At 40.7% G+C, this 18,513-nt stretch overlaps 3 protein-coding genes and 1 long non-coding RNA gene across 8 annotated transcripts in view; 3 read left to right on the forward strand and 1 right to left on the reverse strand.

Annotated features, from left to right (window-relative positions):
- The first annotated feature begins 410 nt into the window (after nucleotides 1–410).
- si:dkey-92i15.4 lies at nucleotides 411–10,383 on the forward strand. 3 transcript variants are annotated; one of them, XM_042423367.1, is made up of 8 exons: nucleotides 411–492; nucleotides 676–817; nucleotides 3,311–6,290; nucleotides 6,375–6,570; nucleotides 7,291–7,389; nucleotides 7,484–7,733; nucleotides 7,835–7,951; nucleotides 8,687–10,383. In XM_042423367.1, the coding sequence occupies exons 3-8, from the start codon at nucleotides 3,670–3,672 to the stop codon at nucleotides 8,848–8,850; spliced, it is 3,447 nt and encodes a 1,148-aa protein (XP_042279301.1). In that variant the 5' UTR covers nucleotides 411–492; nucleotides 676–817; nucleotides 3,311–3,669; the 3' UTR covers nucleotides 8,851–10,383. The 3 variants fall into 3 exon arrangements, with proteins under 3 accessions (XP_042279301.1, XP_042279300.1, XP_042279302.1); XM_042423366.1 differs by having other exon boundaries at nucleotides 460–817; XM_042423368.1 differs by lacking the exons at nucleotides 411–492; nucleotides 676–817 and adding an exon at nucleotides 1,915–2,116.
- Nucleotides 10,384–10,843: 460 nt separating this feature from the next.
- aqp10a (aquaporin 10a) lies at nucleotides 10,844–16,021 on the forward strand. The gene is made up of 6 exons (XM_042423372.1): nucleotides 10,844–11,472; nucleotides 12,862–12,988; nucleotides 13,380–13,517; nucleotides 13,858–13,976; nucleotides 14,286–14,503; nucleotides 15,468–16,021. The coding sequence occupies exons 1-6, from the start codon at nucleotides 11,389–11,391 to the stop codon at nucleotides 15,634–15,636; spliced, it is 855 nt and encodes a 284-aa protein (XP_042279306.1). The 5' UTR covers nucleotides 10,844–11,388; the 3' UTR covers nucleotides 15,637–16,021.
- Nucleotides 13,519–17,848, reverse strand: LOC121905251. The gene is made up of 3 exons (XR_006098381.1): nucleotides 17,761–17,848; nucleotides 13,644–13,715; nucleotides 13,519–13,535 (listed from the first exon to the last, which is right to left on the reverse strand). It is a non-coding gene; the product is annotated as an uncharacterized LOC121905251 (long non-coding RNA).
- atp8b2 (ATPase phospholipid transporting 8B2) overlaps nucleotides 17,623–18,513 on the forward strand; it is a 30,100-nt gene continuing 29,209 nt past the window's right edge. For all 3 annotated transcript variants that reach the window (XM_042423364.1, XM_042423363.1, XM_042423365.1), the window contains exon 1: nucleotides 17,623–18,082. The gene's annotated coding sequence lies outside the window, so the exon portion shown is untranslated. The remainder of the gene's footprint in view (nucleotides 18,083–18,513) is intronic.

The raw sequence follows: 18,513 nt of genomic DNA on the forward strand, positions 1-18,513 counted from the left end.
CTGACGTTGTTTCTCTGGCCTCTTGTGCCACCTAATGTTGAAAGTAACTTCACAGGCTCACCCAGCAAACAAATAAATCAACACACAAACAATATTGATAAAGAAACGCAAACTTGAAGACTATTGTCAGTGAATACAGTCATTTTCAGCTTCAACTGTCACATAAATAAAAAGATACAAACCAGTATACCGCTTAATTCCCCCATTTATACACCCTTTATTTTTGTGTAGCTTCATATTGAAATCCCTACAGACTATCTATATGCACAGTACTATCTATATGCATGAGTGGACCCACTGATTCAATACTGTAAACTATCATTTCTCACAACACTCGTGCACAACACTTGTGCTGTACACGTGCTGTATCACATGCTGAGTCCTACACGCTAAAGAATGAATTTAAAGTACCAGTGTGTCTGTGTGAGCAAGACAGTCATTTGCATCCATCCTGCAGAGACACTGAGTGCCATTCTTCTGTCAGGAACAAGGGTGGGTGTCTCTGGAGTCGTACTGGAGCTATTTACCCCTAGTGACAGACTTATCTCTGTCCTGAGATGACCATGGGACCCTGCAGCCACTCTTTGTTAGGCTGGTCATTGATTGGATCATTAGAATACTAAGACTTGGCCTAGGATCAATGCTTCTGACTCAGTCTGTTCTGACTTTTGACAGGACAAGACTTTTTTTTTTTTTTTTCGCATTGCAGCATGCTGATGTGGTAACCACAGTTTCCTCTGTCTTAACGGAAGAGAGTAGCAGGTGCATGCAAAAACGCGCCAGCAACAAGATGAGCCTCTATGTGCCAACCAAAACTGTAAGTACTGGTAATTCTTTTTTATTTATTTAATATATCTTATAATGAGCTTAGCAGTTTGTTCCTCGTACATCTGTATTTCAATGGCTGTTTGTTCACCTTCCCACTTTGCAGAATCCAATTTTCCCACGAACAAAGCTTCTTCTTCAGTCTGAATATAAACTATCAGCAATCTCAGATGCCTCTCCCCTTCAGTCCACATTACAGTCCCACAGACTCAGAGCACTGGAGGACAAATGTGTCTGCTCTGGAGTTCTGTTTTGTTGTACATATGTCATGTGAGAAGTGCACTTGTGACAATATTTATCCCTGCTGGTATTTCTGGGTCTACATGAGCTCTTTCTGGTCTCTGGTCCCAATTAAAGGTGCTCTGTTATTATGTATTTTGATACCTGCTCAGCCCAGATGACTGGACTCAGGTTTGCCTAAGGTGTGGTGATATTATAAGCCTTTGTTAGGAAATGTCATTCTTGTTCCGTTTCACACAATTATATGAACTGTATCTCCTCTCCCTTGAGCTATGAAATGCTGATGTCACGCTGTAGAGTGAGAGACAGAGTTTGAACTGTCTGTAGAATGTGTATGTAAGCATGTGTGTGTGTGTGTGTGTGGAAGTGGTCTGTCATAGGCTACTTTTGGGGACAAATTTCAGACTTATGACCAGTTAATTGGTGACAGCTTGTCCAATTGGGGATAAAAATCCGTGTCCTTAGTCGGGAAAAAAGCTGGTTTCTGGGTCAGTGGTTAAGGTTAGGGTTTGGCAAGTAGTGGTTATGGTTATGGTTAGGGTTAGGATAAGTCTCCAGGAAATAAATGTAAGTCTATGTAATGTCCCCAAAAGTAACCATTTTCTGATGTGTATGTGTGTGTGTGTGTGTCTGTGTGTGTGTGTTTGTGCACTCCCTGTTGAGATATTTAGTGTAACACATTGAATTGTAGTCAGGAATGCAACCCTGTGAGAAGATGAAAAATAGGGAGAAAACAACAATGGGGGGAGGAGAGAGAAAGAGAGACAGACAGAGAGAGAGAGAGAGAGAGAGAGAGAGAGAGAGAGAGAGAGAGAGAGAGAGAGAGAGAGGAAGAACAGAGCAGAGAGAGGACGAGAGGATAAACCAGTGTGGCCAGTTTGCGTCACTGTACACAGTCCATCATGCAAAGCTGATGGCAAGAGAAGAAGACAGAAAGAGAGGGAGAGAGAGAGAGAGAGGGGGGTTAGGAGCTGATGTCATTACAGAGCACTGCCTATGCCCATGTCAACACAATGGTCTAGCATAAGTACAGGAGTCACTCGTAAGAAAGGTAAGGTGCATGTGTGTGTGTGTGTGTGTGTGTGTGTGTGTGTGTGTGTGAATAAGTGAGTAGATTCATGAGCAAATTTGTAATTGTGTGAGTGAGTAAATGTATTGTGTTTTTGTCTGATCTCTGGGTGCATTTGTGTTTTTCTCGGCGTCAGTTGCAGTCAATTGGAGTTTAAAGTAAATGGGGCCATGTTGCCCAGGTTACCCAGATGGGAGGCTTTGTAACCTAGCAGAACAGGTGTTTCTGTAAACCGACACTCAGACTCAACTGCACTGGAAAGCACCACCTGGAACTGTTACATGTTGTAACCTAGACTTCATAAAACACCATTTACAACTTTTTCTAATTATTCAGCATGTGCCTATGTCATTCACCTCTTCATTTGTTTTATGTCAATAGTGATGATTGGATCCTAACTCCAAGATTATGAATGATCAAAGATGCTTTCACTGGCAAAAAGCCTGATAACCCTGATGAACCATTGTCCATCAGTAGCCTAACTATCTTGCTCTCACTAAGCTGTATGTAAATCAAAGTGACTTTGTCCTCTTCTCTGTCCATCTTATCTGATCATTTCAACTGAAACCATTGTTACAAAGTTTCAATCAGTTGTTGTCTTCCTTCTACTGTATAAGACTAATACGTGCAGCACAAAGACTGATTGTGGCACTTTAATGCATTGTTTTCACTGAGTGGATTGCTGTTGGGTGGGTTTTTCCAGTTTTTGCTTCAGGTTTAGCTGACGTTGACAGGTAGTAATGCTGCTTGTGTAAACAGCCACTATGATATGTGTGTGTATAACAGAGAGCAGTATCTGAGTCTTACTTTTGTGTCAATGGGCTTATTGAGTCAGTGTGCGGGGAATGTTAGGAAGGCAGGGACGTGTTGCAAAATTACATAACTGACAGGGGTTTGGAGTGAGCACAGTGTTTTTGGTTCTCTGGCGCTCATGCCCTATCTTTTGTTCTATTTTTTTTCTCATCCCGTTTTATCTCCCTTTTGTGATTGCCATATCTTCTCCATTCGCTGTCCACTTCATGCTTCTCTGCAATATTTTATGTTTCCTCTCCTTAACCACTATATGATTTCTGTTTGACCACTGTGAGCAGCCAGAGCAACCGCAATCCACATATCACAACATTCCAGCCAAATCCGTTCTGAGGATGGAAATTTGTACATTTTTATGCTTGGCAGGAAATGGGAGCTGTTCGCTGAAGTTGTGCTGGGTAACTGAAGACTCCTGGGGACAGAACAACAAAAAAATCAAGAAGAGGGGTCCAGAGGAGACACCGGCTAACCACGAGTAGCATCACTGAAATATCAAACTTTTTAAAGCAGGATTTGTGTCATTACAAGAATCTAAACATGCAGGGATTGTAGTTGTTCCACTGGTTTTTGCACACTTAAAACTGCAGCATTCAGACAAATTGCTTCCACAGTGCAGTCTAAAGGACAGTTGCTTGGAATCTCTTAAATATCAAGTTCACTCTCCCACTCTCTTTTTGGGATTTGGCACTTGACAGGTGGTCATTAACTTTGTTTACTCTCAGACAATGGACTTGTCCTTGCTCCCTACTCCAGTGAGTGAGCAAAACAGGCAGAGGGCAGGAGCACTCTTCACTGTCCGATCGGCCAATTCTCCCTCTTACAGTCTCACTCGCAGGCCAGGTGTTAGAAAACCCAAGGCTTCTTCAGAGGAGGAGAGGGAGAGCGTGGCGGAAGCAAGAGAAAGAGAGACATACGGGAAACACACTGGCACAAATGCTGCAAACAAGGAGGACAACACAGTCACTGGACATCAAGCCAGGACAGGCAGCAGTGACAAAGGTCAGTGTGAGGAGAAGGAAACATCAGGCCACAAAATGTCTACCATGCTGAACCAGAATGGCACAGCAGACAAAACAATCACAGACTTTGGCATTGACAGAAGTTGTAACCCTGCATCTGAAAGCCGGGGCAGGACAGAGTGGAGAGGGTACGACCTGACAAGTAGAAGTAAGAGTTTAGATTGCAGAGCAGGGGCAAGAAGCCCTGATCGGGGCACCAGACCACCTGACATGTCATGTAAACAAGGAGGGGACATCAATAAACAGGGAAGGATAGGAGTTGAGGGTATGAGGGGCAGGTTGGTGTCTTCAATGAAGGCCTATAACTCCTCAGGTACAAGTAATGTTCAAGAGAGGATCCCAATGAATTACATGAACCAAACTTTGGACAGGGTCAGTAGGGATCATTCCCTCCCCTCCAGACTTAAGTCACAGTCTGGACCTGGCTCTGGTTTCAGAGAAACAGCCTCATTTGGGCCCAAAGGAGGCCAGAGTATATCGGAGCGGATACAGAAACTCTATGGGTCTGCTGGTTTTGGTAAAACAGAGGATTGCAGCAAAATTAGGGACTCCTCTATCCCTGTGAGAGACTGTTGTGATAGAGAGGAACAAGCTACAGTGTCCCACTGCAAAGGATCAACCCCGGATTCCCAAATTTCACCACAGCAGAGGTCATACGAGAAGGCAACAGGAGGGACCTTCCCCAGGCGTTTCTCCTCATTTGAGAAAAGGAGCCTAAGTCCAGTGCAAAGCAGGAAATCATTCACCTGGACAACTCAAAAAGACACCTCAGGTTCTGACAGTTTGCTTTCTCCAAGGACAAGTGGGAGCAGGGAAACAACACGAGGAGGACAGTGGCAAGACCAGATCCACAGCAGGTATTCAGAGGAAGGTGGAGTTAGCTGGGGTAGAGGGTTAGTAGAGATGGGAACAAGGTCTCTGGATAGAGCCAGGAGCAGGCACACTATAGCAGCTCAGATTAGATCAGCTAGGGCTGCAGGAGGAATTACTGCTCCTCCACAGTCAAACACTTTCTCAGAAGAAACATCTTTCGGAGGTCCATCTGGAACCAGAAAGAGAAGAGCGAGTGAAAGTAAGGATCAGGGAAGGGCAAACCATGGAGAGGAAAAGGGTGAGACACTGAGAGAAAGACCTGGGACAGAGGGTGGAGTTGAATTGAAGAGCAGTAATGCTGATGAAGATGTATTTGAGTCAAACTCACAGAGTATCAGAATCAAAACAGTGGAGAGGAAGACGTTTCCAGAGAAGCCAGCAGCCAGTGTGAGAAATAAGATCAATCAGTTTGAGGCTCTGACACAGAGATCCCAGGGTATAGCAACAGGCCAGGTCCTGATGTCCAGACGGACTTTTTCTGTGCCAACGCAATTCAGCAGGGCCCAAGATGGAGTGAAGAAGAGTGGGTCAGCAAAAGCAATAGGTGAACTGAGGGACAAGTGGGAGGGATTGAGAGAGGGAGGTGAGAAAGCTGAGGAGAAAGTGACAGGAGTAGGAAAGAAGCTTGGGTCAGAAAGGTCTTTATCACTGGATGAAGTTGGACTAAGATTAGGGAATAAAGAGATCGGAGGGAATAATTTGGCAGAGAAGGAAGGAAAAAGTACAAATAGTAGTAACAACTGCATTGATGATTTTGGTAAATATTTAAGACTCAAGCATACACTAGAAATTCCCTTAAATGGAGGAGCTCAACAACATCGCAGAAACTTTTACATAGATGAAACCGATTTCTCCAAACTCTCAAGCCCTGAGGAAGCAGGTGATAAAGGCGTGACGGCCAACAATGCAGCATCCCTGCAACTGCCTAACTCCAGAGACACTTCCACTGGTTCTCTTCAGTCTATTGAGCTGTCCGGTGTGCAGAAAACAACACCCACTGGGATTACTTCACCTGTTGGCGATGATGACAAGACTCCAACAAACACCCCAAACCAGTCGCCCTTTCTTTCACCGCAAAATGACACTCCCACTGCAGAGAGTGAAAATAAAAGCATTTCTGGCTCCGCACAAGCAGCCAAAACTCCTGAACCAGACTCCCCACCTCTCCTTCGTCCCCTCGCCACTTCCTCCTACAGCAACCTCCCCAATCTCATCTCTCCAGATGCCAGCGCAGCCTCTCCAAAAGGGAAGAAACAGGTATTGGACATGGATGCTTGGCTAGCTGGCTTAAACTCAAAGATTAAGGTCTGGAATGATGACGAGGATGATTATGAGGATGATGATGAAAGTACACAGAAGGATGAAGATTCAAACTATGATTCAGACTCCGGGGAGTCCTCGGTGACCATCACTAGTAACATGAGCCAGTCAGATCGCAGGAGCTTCTGTGTCAGGTGGGTACTATTAAAATGATCAGAGTCCTGGTTTGACATAGGTGTTCCTTTCAACAGTTTTTTCACCCTCTGTCCTCTCTGTAGTCTTTCAGACCTGTGTAACTTTGCTGGAGTTGACTATGAGTCAGAGAATGACAGCGATGAGTGGCAGTCAACAGGCCGGCGGTCTGCCTCGCTGAGCTCAGATGTGTCAGCGCTGTCATGTGTGTCTGTAATGCCTAGTGAGGAGCTCGACAGGCTGCTGGAGGATGTCAGGGGTCTGGGAGACAACACCCTGCAGGTACCAAAAGAGTTGCAGCTGGCCTTTAGAACTATTTACATGCTTTGCTCTGACATTTAACCAATTTCCTTATCATTACCATGAATTAGGTCACTTTTACAATTCTATTTTTTATCTGTGTCTCTATCTCTCTGGTTACAGTCGGTCATTTCAGTGGCCCCTCTTTGCTTGGCATTGACCTGCATCTATATATGATTTAACAAGAATACATTACATAAGTGGTTTCCAACCTAGGGATCAGGCCCATCCAAAGCGTCACAAGTTAAATCTGAGGGGTCAAGATATGATTAATGGAAAAGAAGAACAAATTAAGTTCTGCTAAGTAAATTGTATTTATTTTTGGGGGACTTTTCTCTAATCTTAGCTTGTTTGTGAAACATTTGGCCTAAAACAGTTATTTCATTGAAGCCATGTAAGAGGGGAAATGTCTGACTATGTAAGGGGTCACCAGACTATTATTATACTTCTAAAGATATTTCTACTGATTAGGATTCAGACCTAAAAATTAATATTGAGTTGATCCTAGTGGCTAAGGTTTCTCTGTGTCCTCTCGATGTGGAGTCCAAGGTTCAAATTCAGATTGGAACCTTTGTTCTGTGTAACCCCACTTTCTTTAACATAGATACAGTAAGACTGCTTAAAAGTCTCAAACATACACAAATCACATTGAGAGTATAACTAGAATTTCTTCCTCATTCTGTCTAACTTCCCTATTTGCAGGACTATGATGATGTGCAGGTGGTCGTCCTCCATAAGGAGGTAGGAGTGGGACTGGGCTTCAGTGTGGCAGGAGGCGTGGACCAGAGCAAGCCAGTCACTGTGAGAAAATACCCTTTTTTTGCTTTCTTCTGTAAAAAATATTTAAATGTATGTCTGTAGCTTCTTTATTTGTTCCTCAATGTCTTCTCTTCAGGTCCACAAGGTGTTTCACTCAGGTGTGGCAGCACAGGAAGGCTCCATAAGGGAAGGGGACCAGGTCTTGTCGATCAACGGCACAGCACTGTGTGGCTACGCTCACTGGGAGGCCCTGAGGGTCCTGAGACGAGCAAAGACTCGCGAGATGGGGGTGGTGGTCCTGAGGAAGGGAGGTGTTAGCAACATCTCGAAGGGGGGAGCACAGATAAATAATCAGGGACTAACACAGACTCAGATCACTGAGACAGGTGAGAAGTCACACTTTACCAGAACTCTGAAAAGACATTAGTCCTACATCTGCAGTAATATCAAGTGAGATACTATATCTGTGTTTTTACACTCCTCACAGGTCAGCGTGTGTGTGTGCGTCTGGTGAAGAACACCAGGGATCTTGGCTTCAGCCTGGAGGGAGGTGTAGGTTCAAGTCAGGGGAACAAACCACTCTCCGTACAGAAGATCTTCCAGGGTGAGAACAGGAGCTCAGTATGTCAGATCTTCATAGAGAAAAAGTTGACATTTATACATGATTTGAGTATTATGCCATCTGTTTTGGCTGAAAGAGGTGGACATAAAATACATGACATGGCTAAAAGTATTTAGATACCCGAACAAAGAAAGCACTTGAACATTATACCCCTATGTGATTGTTGAACATTTCATTCTAAAACCATGGGGAATAATCTACTGCTTTAAGAGCCTCCACTCTTCTGGGAAGGATTTCCATAAACTCTTGTAACCTCACTGCAGGAAAAAGCAGGCCGGACACTGATTTTGGCTGATAAGGCCGGGATACCAGTTAGAGTTTCAGTTCATCCCAAAGGTGTTGAATAGGGTTGAGGTTGGTGCTTTCTGCAGGCCATTCAAGTTCTTCCACACCAAAATCAGAAAACTATTTCTATATGAACCTGACTTTGTGTAGTTGGACTTTAATGCTGAAACAGGAAAGGGCCTTTCTCAAACTGTTGGAAGAACACCATAAAGCAATACCGCATGGTTAGTTCCTTTAACTGGAGAGCCCCAGACCAAAAGTACATAAAAGTCTGTGAACCAGTATAGGTTCATTCTATCTTCTCAAGTGAAGTAAAATTTCATTTCTAAAGTATGAGATTTATTAATTGATTCAAAAGTTTATTAAAGAAGCTTCAAATTTGCATTATTAAATAATAAATTAAATTAAACGCTCTCATTCTTTCACCCTCAGGAGGTCCATTTGACAAGGTTTATCCTGGCGATGAGGTGGTGGAGATTGAAGGTATAAGCGTGGTGGGGATGAGACGCCTGGAGGCCTGGACTCTAATCAGACGACTGCCCCCTGGGCCTGTGGACGTGGTACTATGCCGGCCTATTACACATCTGGAAAAATGAAGATTATTAAAGTGCTTTGCACACAGTGAAGTTCAGGGAATGATAAAATGACAGATAAAAAACTAAAAGCCATCCATGAGAGACAACATAACCTGCAATTAATGCACTATTTGAGCCTAATGCCATTTAAACAATTCATTTATAGTTATAGCCATTATAACATAGCTCTAAAGGGAAAAAACATAATCCTGAAGACCAGGTGAAAGATGTGTATTGTTTGTGAATTACAGATATTTGGCTCTCTTTTTATATCTTAAGGACTGCATCTACCTCAAGAGCTGAGATATTTCTGCACCAGCCAATATAAAAATGCACTGATGGGTCATACGTCTGTGAAGTCTTGCAACTGTAACTGTAAAGCAATTGTAACAGATAGTTTGGTCACTTATAAGCATGTAATGTGGCACCTGTATATGACACATGAAGAACATTGTTACACATGTTGTAATATATTGTGAATAGTCACTAACTGCATTAAGAGTTTATATTGCTTTTTAATAAATCCTAACTTAAATTGATGCTTTTTATTCTTGTGTCCTGCAGAGGGGGAAAGAGTGATGTGATATTATCTTTTCAGCACACAGAGAAACGGTGGGGAGAAAACAGTGAAGCAGGGGAAACAAATCTTTCCTTTTATGTTACCCGTCTTATCACATCTACTCAAGAGGAGATGTGATAAGATAAGATGTCACTGTGCAGCTTTTACAATCTCCACACACCATGTCAAAGTTTATGTTTTAGAGAGACCACCTCTTTTTTACTCTTTTTTACTCAAATCTTCAAACTCATTGCAGATAAAATAGCAATAAAAAATGATAAAAATCAAAGTATATTCACCATAGGGGATGCAAAACTGACTTTGCATGTCAAATAGTCTTGGTGTGTTTTGTATCTTATCAGATATCAACTCATTTTCCTGCCTCAGTCATGTGCCTCCCGGAAATTTATCAGCAATAACGTGATTCTTTACTCCTACACAGCAATTATTTGGGGTTACATAATCATTAGGAGTCCAGAGTCCAGACAGAGGAGAGATGAGGGGGGAGGCATTCCATGAATGATATAATTATTCACCGTATGTTGGGGCCTTTTCGACTTGAAATCCATTGACATTATTTACCAGTTATGCCATTTAGATTTTAAATTATCAGACACAGAACCAGCTCCATTAGCTTTTTAAGCATAAGTCTGATTTGTTTACTGGAACACATATATTTAGATTATTGAGGAATGGTGATGAATGAATGATATTGATCAAATTTAAGAATTTCTTCCTCATACACAGACCACTGTGGGGAATTTTAGAGTATTTTCCATGGCTAAAACTTAATGTCAGTCAGGCTAAAATTAGCCTCCTTTAGATTTCCATTTTTGCCATTTTGGCAGTTTATACACAAACTTTTATTGATGAATATTGGTCCTTAAATAAATAATATAAACTACTGACAAACAATTATATGAAAACTTGTTCCCTACAAACGCACTAGTGACTTGAAATTTATGACTTTCAAAGTTTTAGAGTCAACAGTTGTTGTGCAGATATTGTAATGTCAACAAATATATTATATATATATATATATATAGGTCATATATTATAATATTACTATATTTATTTCAGTTTTGTTAGTGTTACCTGTTGCAGTCTCTCACATGGACTCCTGTGTGGCACCTTGAACAGATCGATGACATATAGGTATCACTTTAACACACAATGTTATAAGCAGATATAAGTAAGTGAAATATTATAAAGTATTTGTCAACAATCAATCCATATTTCTCCTATGAAGACATATTTTATGTTATTACAACTGTGTTTTCCTTTATTATGATTCTGTTAATACACCAGTTTCCTTATAGGTGCCCACCGTACAAGAGGAGTTACGGTTGTTGACAAATACATTAATTAACACTTATATCTGCTAATAACTACATTATAGTGTGTTAAAAACCATTAACTATTTATATATTGTTTATGTATGATAAATAGGGCGATTTATAGTATAGGTGTTACGAAATAAAGAGTGCTTGAAAATGAAGAAAACCTGAGGTATATCTATCTGTCATTTACATCTGCTTTCTTTAATTATTATGCTGCTTTCTGTTGCTATAACGTATATCCTGTGGCTCATTGCCCTCTGTCAGTGCTGTCAACACATAATCTGAATCTGACTCTGTTTATGGCCTCTGTCTAACAGCTGAGGTACATTACACTCTCTGCAACAGCCAATCCTGAGATGTGACAACCCAGTAAATGAGTAATAGTGTTTGACCAGCTGTGGAGACAGGGAAGGCTGAGGAGAGACGTCCAGGTTGAGGTGGGATATAGTGCACTGGTCTCTCCAGATGCTCAGGTGGAGGTTGTAGCTGGAAACTTTATTTTTTTTGTCACTTTCTTCACTAAAAGCACCACATCAGCTGCTGACAGATAGACAAACAGATTGGTTGGCAGAGCTGAGGCCAGCAGCTGGTCTGTCTGACAGCAGAGACAGAAAGAGAGCTGAGAGAAGAGGGATTTCATCTTCATTTTCAACTCCAGCCATGTTGAAGCTGCGCTTTCTGAGAGTGAAGAATGCCCTGGTGCGAGAGTTCATGGCTGAGTTCTTGGGAACTTTTGTCTTGCTGGTAAGTGACATGTGACTCTGTGAGCTGGCTTTTTATTTTGAGGGTACTAACAAGATCCACACAGGGTTCAGAAAGCAGGGGGTTTCTTCAAATCCCTTCAAACATAGAAGTAAAAAGCTTGCAAAACATAAAACAAAACACAAGAAGAGAGAAAGATTTGTACATTTAAAGAAATAAATAATAACTTGAACAGTATCATAACTTTTCTAGACTTTGCCTTAATTTACACAAATTTCCTTTTCCTATTTACAATTTACTTCTTTTTAAATAATTTTTCTTCATTCATGTTATTATTATTTTTATTCATTAAAAAGAATGTCCTGGAATTACAGCATATTAAAAAACTCATATTGTCATTGTATTGGTTTGTCTGCTCCAAAGTTTGAAATGTATCATATATACATTTTACATAAATAAAAGAAAAATTGCGAAGATTGTCTACAAATTTTTGAATATTTCTTGTACATACGACACTGGAATCGCTGCTGAAGTTTTAGAAAGACTGACGTCATATGGAGGCGGCTTTCAACAAATACAAAAGTAAATAATTAAAGCACTTCCCAGAATCAGAGTTATTGGGATGTACCAAATGTATCCAGTATTATTCAGTTAACATGTGGACAAATGAGGAAATGTTTCCATTCCTATTTTAACTGAATTAGTTTATTTTGTTTTGCCAAATGAAGAAAGTCTTTTGACTGTCAGATATATACAAAGCAACAATGAACTTGACATAATCCATCAAATGAATTAGTTACAATAACTAATGTAAGTTTACATGAAGATCCATACCACATCTCATAATTTCACCTACTTTCATTCAGCTACTGCTGCCAACAACTTTGATGTCCTTGGCCTTCACATTAACTGTTATGACAATATAATTGAGTTTAAGGTGACCTCGATCCTGTAATAAATACATAACTTAATTAGTGATTTATTGCTCATCACATTTGACCAGAAAACACATTGTTGAGGTATGGTCTTTATGAAATCGATACATAATTTACAAGTGTGTGTTTACTTGTTACATGCTCTCATCTGTGCCGTTCAGAATCTTATTGTTTGTTTTATGGCCATTTAGATAAGAAGTGACTAGTCTCATCACAAAGTCTAGGTTTATGAGGTTAGTCTGTATTGTCTGTGATAACTGATCAAATGCTTGTTATATAAATATATTATATAACTCAATCCCAAAGAGAACATTACAAAATGTGCACTTGTATGTTTGCCTGTCTGTGTTTGAGGTGACCTTTGATGTCTGTGGATTTTTGCCATGGAAGGATTTTCTCTTTTTCCTGTAGAGTTTACAGTATTTCTAAGACTTTTCATGCCATATACTGAGTTCTCTCGCTCTATCTCTCTATCTCCATCTTATCTGCCGTGAAGCTCTTTGGCTGTGCTGCTGCAGCGCAGGTGAAAACCAGCAGAGACACTAAAGGCCAGTTTCTGTCAGTCAACATGGCCTTCTCTGTGGGTGTGATGTGCGCCATGTACCTCACCAAAGGCATCACAGGTATAAAAATGGACATAACTTTTTTTCCAATGATGTGATGTTTTAACTTATCACACTCTCAGCCCGACATCCCTGGGAAATGAACATAAAATCTAACAGCAGAATTAAGTTTACTGCCTCATACTCTGAGTTATGACTTTTCCATTACTGCAGACATTCACTGATCTGATCGCTCTAGATTTATCACATTAATAACTAGCAGTCTGGGCAAAGAGTCCATGTCCAGCTTTTTCAAGGTCTTCAGTCTGACTGATATCTACCCAGCAGACAACTACTCTGGGTTGACACGCTATATGGCTACAAATAATCAGATATTTCATTACCTTCCAATCTCCCTCACTGTAATTCACTCCTCTCTTCCTCTTCCTCCATCTCCTGTTTTTTTCTGCAGGTGCCCATCTGAACCCAGCGGTGACTCTGAGTTTCTGTGTGTTGGGGCGGGTGCCCTGGGGAAGGCTGCTGCCCTATTGCCTCGCCCAGGTGGTGGGAGCATATGTGGCATCAGGGCTTGTCTATCTGGTCTACTATGGTTCTGGCACCTCAAACTCTTAAATCATTGACATACAGATGGGTGATAAAGAAAAAATATACTGCATAGAACGAATTCAGATTATTAAAAATCTTGAATATGAAAATTATATGAATAATACAACACCTGTCTGAGATTTTGGGCTGGCTTGTTAGACATCACTCTTCATCGCCATCAAAACACCAAATGAGGGAGTATCTGTTGGAAGAGTTCAGAAATTATACCCATTACAAAGACTTCCATTTGTTGCCCATCTGTACTGTATATACATACACATTTCAATCCGGTTTGTTTTGATGTTTGCTATATTTGCATATCATGACCTCTGTTTCTGCCTCAGATGCTATAATGGACTTTAGTGGAGGAGAGTTGACTGTTTACGGCCCAAATGAAACAGCCTCAATATTTGCCACATATCCTTCAGAGTACATAACTTTGTGCAGAAGTTTCCTTGACCAGGTGAGTTGGAAGGATAAGTTGCCTTTTTCACGGCCGACATTTTGACTTGTCATAGTAGGAAAAGCACACTAATAACATTAACTATGGTTCCATTTTATTTGAGTGTGCCAGTAACTCATGACAGTGTGACAGTGAGCCAGCATGCCTAATACCAAGACCCTGAAGCAGAAGTAGGCCATCATTAATTTTATTATTTACATCTGTGTTTTTCCTACTGTGACATGTCAAAATGTTCATAAGACAGGTTTTCATCAGCATTTTAACAGCTGTTTCTTTATTGAACCTTGCTGTGTTTATACATTTTATTAGGTAGTGGGCACTGGCATGCTGATGTTGTGCATCCTGGGTTTGGAAGAAGGGAGGAATACCCCCGCTACCCCAGGGCTGATCCCTCCCATAGTGGCAGGGGTTGTCCTGGGGATCTCCATGTCAATGTCAGCTAACTGTGGTGCTGCAATAAATCCTGCTCGGGACCTGGGGCCACGTCTTTTTACACTGACTGCAGGCTGGGGCCCTGAGGTCTTCACGTAAGTATCTTATCTTACATATACAGCGTACAAGCACAGTACTAAACACACACAACTTCTCTGATTGATAATTTAAGAGTCTGTCACAGTAAACATTTAAGGCCATCCTGACATTTAAAGGCCATCCTACAAAACTGTTATAATGACATTTGAAAAGGGACATCGTTTGCCATTCTTATTGGTCTTTGACCTTGTGTGCCTCAGAGTATCATGTATGTCAAAGGTTATCAGCATTTAGTGCTGTTTTTAACTGGGTCACTTATGTATCAGCTTGTTACAGAACATCTGATTATGATCTGCTGTTTGTTTCATAATGCAACGTGTCTCTATATGATCTTATCGTGCAGTTTTCTGTGGTTCACAGCCATTACGAACTCCAAATTAACTCTAAAACAAGTTGGCAAGCACAAATAATTGCCTACTTACACTCAGAGCAACATTATCATCCCTTTGCAGTCATGTTTTTGGCGTCTTGGAAAATTTAAGTTAGCTCTGTTTTGGGCTCCACCAACAGAAAAAAATGTCTGAGGCTTCAGGTTGCTAAATGTTCTAGACCAGCTAGTCGGTATTCTTTGTCTATCTGAAATTTTCACAGAGTTGAGACTGAACCATGCGGTAAATTGAGACCCTTTTAAAAACATGTTTGACATTTTATGTCTAGAGAGATGAAATGAGGGGAGAGACAGATGGGAAATGCAAACATGCACATTATGGTTCATGGTTGGTTGCTTTAACCCCTAGACTACCAAGATAGTCTATCTGTAGAGCTGTAGAGAGGGGTGATAATTGTCTGAGAGTTTGTCACAATGCACAAAACCTTTCATATATACTGTATTGTATGTTGATTAAAAAATATGAATGCAGCTTTAAGAGAGGAGAGAAGTGTCTAAATGGCTGCAGAATATTGCACTTGACTACAAATACTCTTTACTATATCTCTGAATCCTTTTGTCCTGTTCTTCAGGTGTTACAACTACTGGTTCTGGGTACCCCTGGTGGCCCCACCTATCGGAGGCGTTTTAGGTAGTTTAATGTATTTGATCTTCATTGAGTGCCAACTGCCTGAAAATCCTCCAAGGAACCAGTCCACTATCACCACCATCAGTGAAAACATCAAGCTCGAGTGTCGGTGACAATCAAGTTAAAGGCTGCACAAGTGTTACTGAAATCATCGTAAATTATGTTTGTGAAAGCAGAGGCAAATGTTAAGACAAATGCACACACATCTTGTGATCTTGTGTTGAATAACAGGATATGCTTTTTATATATAATTTATGTAGTGAGCTTCTTAAACAGTAAAGTTGGAGGCAGCTGAAAAAGATATCAATTGTCTGATAAGGCTCTTTGGAATTGTTTTAAATATTGATTTATTCTTAGTAAATTATATCACTATGTTGTATTCACGTTTTATGAAATGCTAAAATGAATATTGAACATGTGTTGAGCTGATAAAGCTTTACTCTAAGAAAAGAAAATACCTCAGTCTCACTCTTAAATATAATTCTATTCAACTTTGAAACAGTGTTAGTATGTCAAATTTTGTGTAAACTACAGTAGGTACAAAATAATCCTGACTCCAGAGCTTTTAACTGTATCACACAGTTTTCATCAGTTATACAGTATAAATATAATTATTTATGCACTTTAACTTGGAGTTTTCTGATGTAACTGTCTTATTTGTTTCTGCTGATTTGTTTAAACTTATATTGTGGCACTTCACATTATAAAAATTTCAGTTTCATTTAAAAAAAAATCCAAGAACTTCATGTCTTTCTTGAAATATTTGAAAAGAAAAACTGACTTAATTTCTACATTATTGTTAGTATCTATTCCGAAATCCTTACAGAAAAAGGCAGCTGTACGTGTTGTTGAGTTGATTATCTCTTAATCTGGTGGCAGAGAGGGAAACCATTTTGTTGTTTCACCCTGCTAGTAAGCAAATGTCTTTGCTAATATAAATATGCTGCAGTGTTTACTGTATGTGAGGTAAACAGGGTCAAAGCCTGGTTGACATTCCTCTGGTCTCTTGAGTCCACTGGGAATACAGTACACTCAAGAGAAGATTGTGACATTGGTTGATTACAGAGTAATGATGTGTTTGAATCTTAGAGGCATGTTCACAAAGGTCAAGATTGTAAATTGGTGCTCTGCGACATTGACACAAACTGTAAATGTTATCAATTCATAAGCAATAGTAGGACAAGAGGGCGGAGAAGGACAAGACAACAATCTCAATGGTCTTTGGTAGCCTACTTTTTTTCTGCTGTAATATTTTCCACAGAGGTCTGAAGTGCACTGTCAGGATAACAATACAGTGACTATATTGAATAGCCATTAATCTAACAAGAGAGATTAGTCTATTCCATCCCTGGTCTGATGTGGAAGAAGAAAATTAAAATAGTTTGCATGCAAGGCCATCTCTTCATCTTCCACAGTATTCTTTCTGCTCCTCATATTATTCTTCACTTGAATATTATATAAGCATACGTCTGCATGCTAAAATGTTTTCAAGCAATAAAAATGAGTGTTGATAAGGGTATATGATTGTGTGTTTTAAAAACACTTAAGTTCAGTTTGACGTTATACCATTAGAGGGCAACCATTTTGGGTAAATGAACTGCACTCATAGCACTTTTCCACCTTAACAGCTTTACAATTTTTGCCTCTCAGACATACACACACCCACACACACACCAATGGGAAGCTGCCATGTAAAGGCGCCGGCAGTGGTATCAATGTCTTGCTCAAGGACACTTTGACAGGAAGAACTGGGGATCAAACCATCAATCCTGCAGTTAGTGGAGAATCCGCTCTACTTCCTGAGCCGCAGCCACTTTGAAGTTTTAGACTATAAAACTATGGAAAGTGATTTAAAAAGATCTGTTATGTGACATCCCATGAATTTCCACTATCACAAATATTATTATAAAATGTGTTTACATCCCTCTTGTTGAATCTACAGGTGCAGTGTATCCTCCCACAGCAATTGCACCATGGTGGGTTACACAGATGTTGTTGCGACCTTGAGCAGTGAACAGATGTTGGAGCAGGTATTGCTGATAGAGCAGCAGAGGGCGCTATGACACCAAAAAAAAAAACAAGCACATGGCTATTGATAAATGGCAAAATGTATGTTCAGACTGCCAAGTTTTTTTTTATGCGTATACTAAACTGTTATGAACAGAAATATATCCTAATTTGAAGCACTTTTAAAAGTTTTGCTTCCAAACAGTGGGCATTCTTAAATATAAACCCACCACAGATGCGGAGCAAAATGTCAGATCATCAGTGAATTTGTCCACAAAGTCTTAGTGCAGAAGGTGGAGATGGAGGTGGAGAGTGAGAGGGAGACTCAGCCCCTCCTCTCCCTCCTCTCTCCTCTCTCCTGGCCGAAGCCAAGCTTTCCCTCACCTCACCTCGACACGGTGTCTCCAGCGCATCCCCTCCCACCTCAGTGGCCTTACATCACGGGCCAGCGTCGCCTCTGATTCAAACCCCCGAAACCTCACCATGACCTCGGCGAGAGGAGCAACGAGGATGTCTCCACCAGGAACGTTTTTATAACGCCAACTTAAAAAGGTAAGGTCGTGTCTCCTGAGCTGTTGTGGTGATGGTTAGCTTCCTCATCATATACACCATGGCCAGCCGGTTTGCTTTATCAACTGATGATATTGATGTGTGTCTCGGTTTTCCTTGTGAAGTGCTCAGCTCGTCTTACTGCACCAGACTATGTAAGTTACTGTAAAGCTGCTCAGTGTGTGCAGCAGCTACGCTTCTTAGTTTGAGGGGATTTTAAACCTCCCACAAGAACTTATTGTAGCCTATAGAGTTTATAGTCATTACATTTTTCCCAAATTCAAAGTGAAAGTTAATCATGTCACTGTGCATTGACCCAAGGCCACTATAGCACACTAACTGCATTTACTCTAATGGATGTCTATGGACTGTGGACCTTGTGGTGTAAAATTAAATTACTCATGAAGAAGTCCACAGCCTGCCTTCAGAGCAGA

Source organism: Thunnus maccoyii, chromosome 10 (genome assembly GCF_910596095.1).
Source record: "Thunnus maccoyii chromosome 10, fThuMac1.1, whole genome shotgun sequence".
Classification (NCBI taxonomy): domain Eukaryota; kingdom Metazoa; phylum Chordata; class Actinopteri; order Scombriformes; family Scombridae; genus Thunnus; species Thunnus maccoyii.

Coding starts and splice junctions, on each gene's coding strand:
- si:dkey-92i15.4 (XM_042423367.1), top strand. CDS start 3,670: ATGGACTTGTCCTTGCTCCCTACTCCAGTGAGTGAGCAAAACAGGCAG. Junction 7,390..7,483: donor ACCAGAGCAAGCCAGTCACT/GTGAGAAAATAC, acceptor TCTTCTCTTCAG/GTCCACAAGGTGTTTCACTC. Junction 7,952..8,686: donor CGTACAGAAGATCTTCCAGG/GTGAGAACAGGA, acceptor TTTCACCCTCAG/GAGGTCCATTTGACAAGGTT.
- aqp10a (XM_042423372.1), top strand. CDS start 11,389: ATGTTGAAGCTGCGCTTTCTGAGAGTGAAGAATGCCCTGGTGCGAGAG. Junction 11,473..12,861: donor TGGGAACTTTTGTCTTGCTG/GTAAGTGACATG, acceptor TCTGCCGTGAAG/CTCTTTGGCTGTGCTGCTGC. Junction 14,504..15,467: donor TGGGGCCCTGAGGTCTTCAC/GTAAGTATCTTA, acceptor CCTGTTCTTCAG/GTGTTACAACTACTGGTTCT.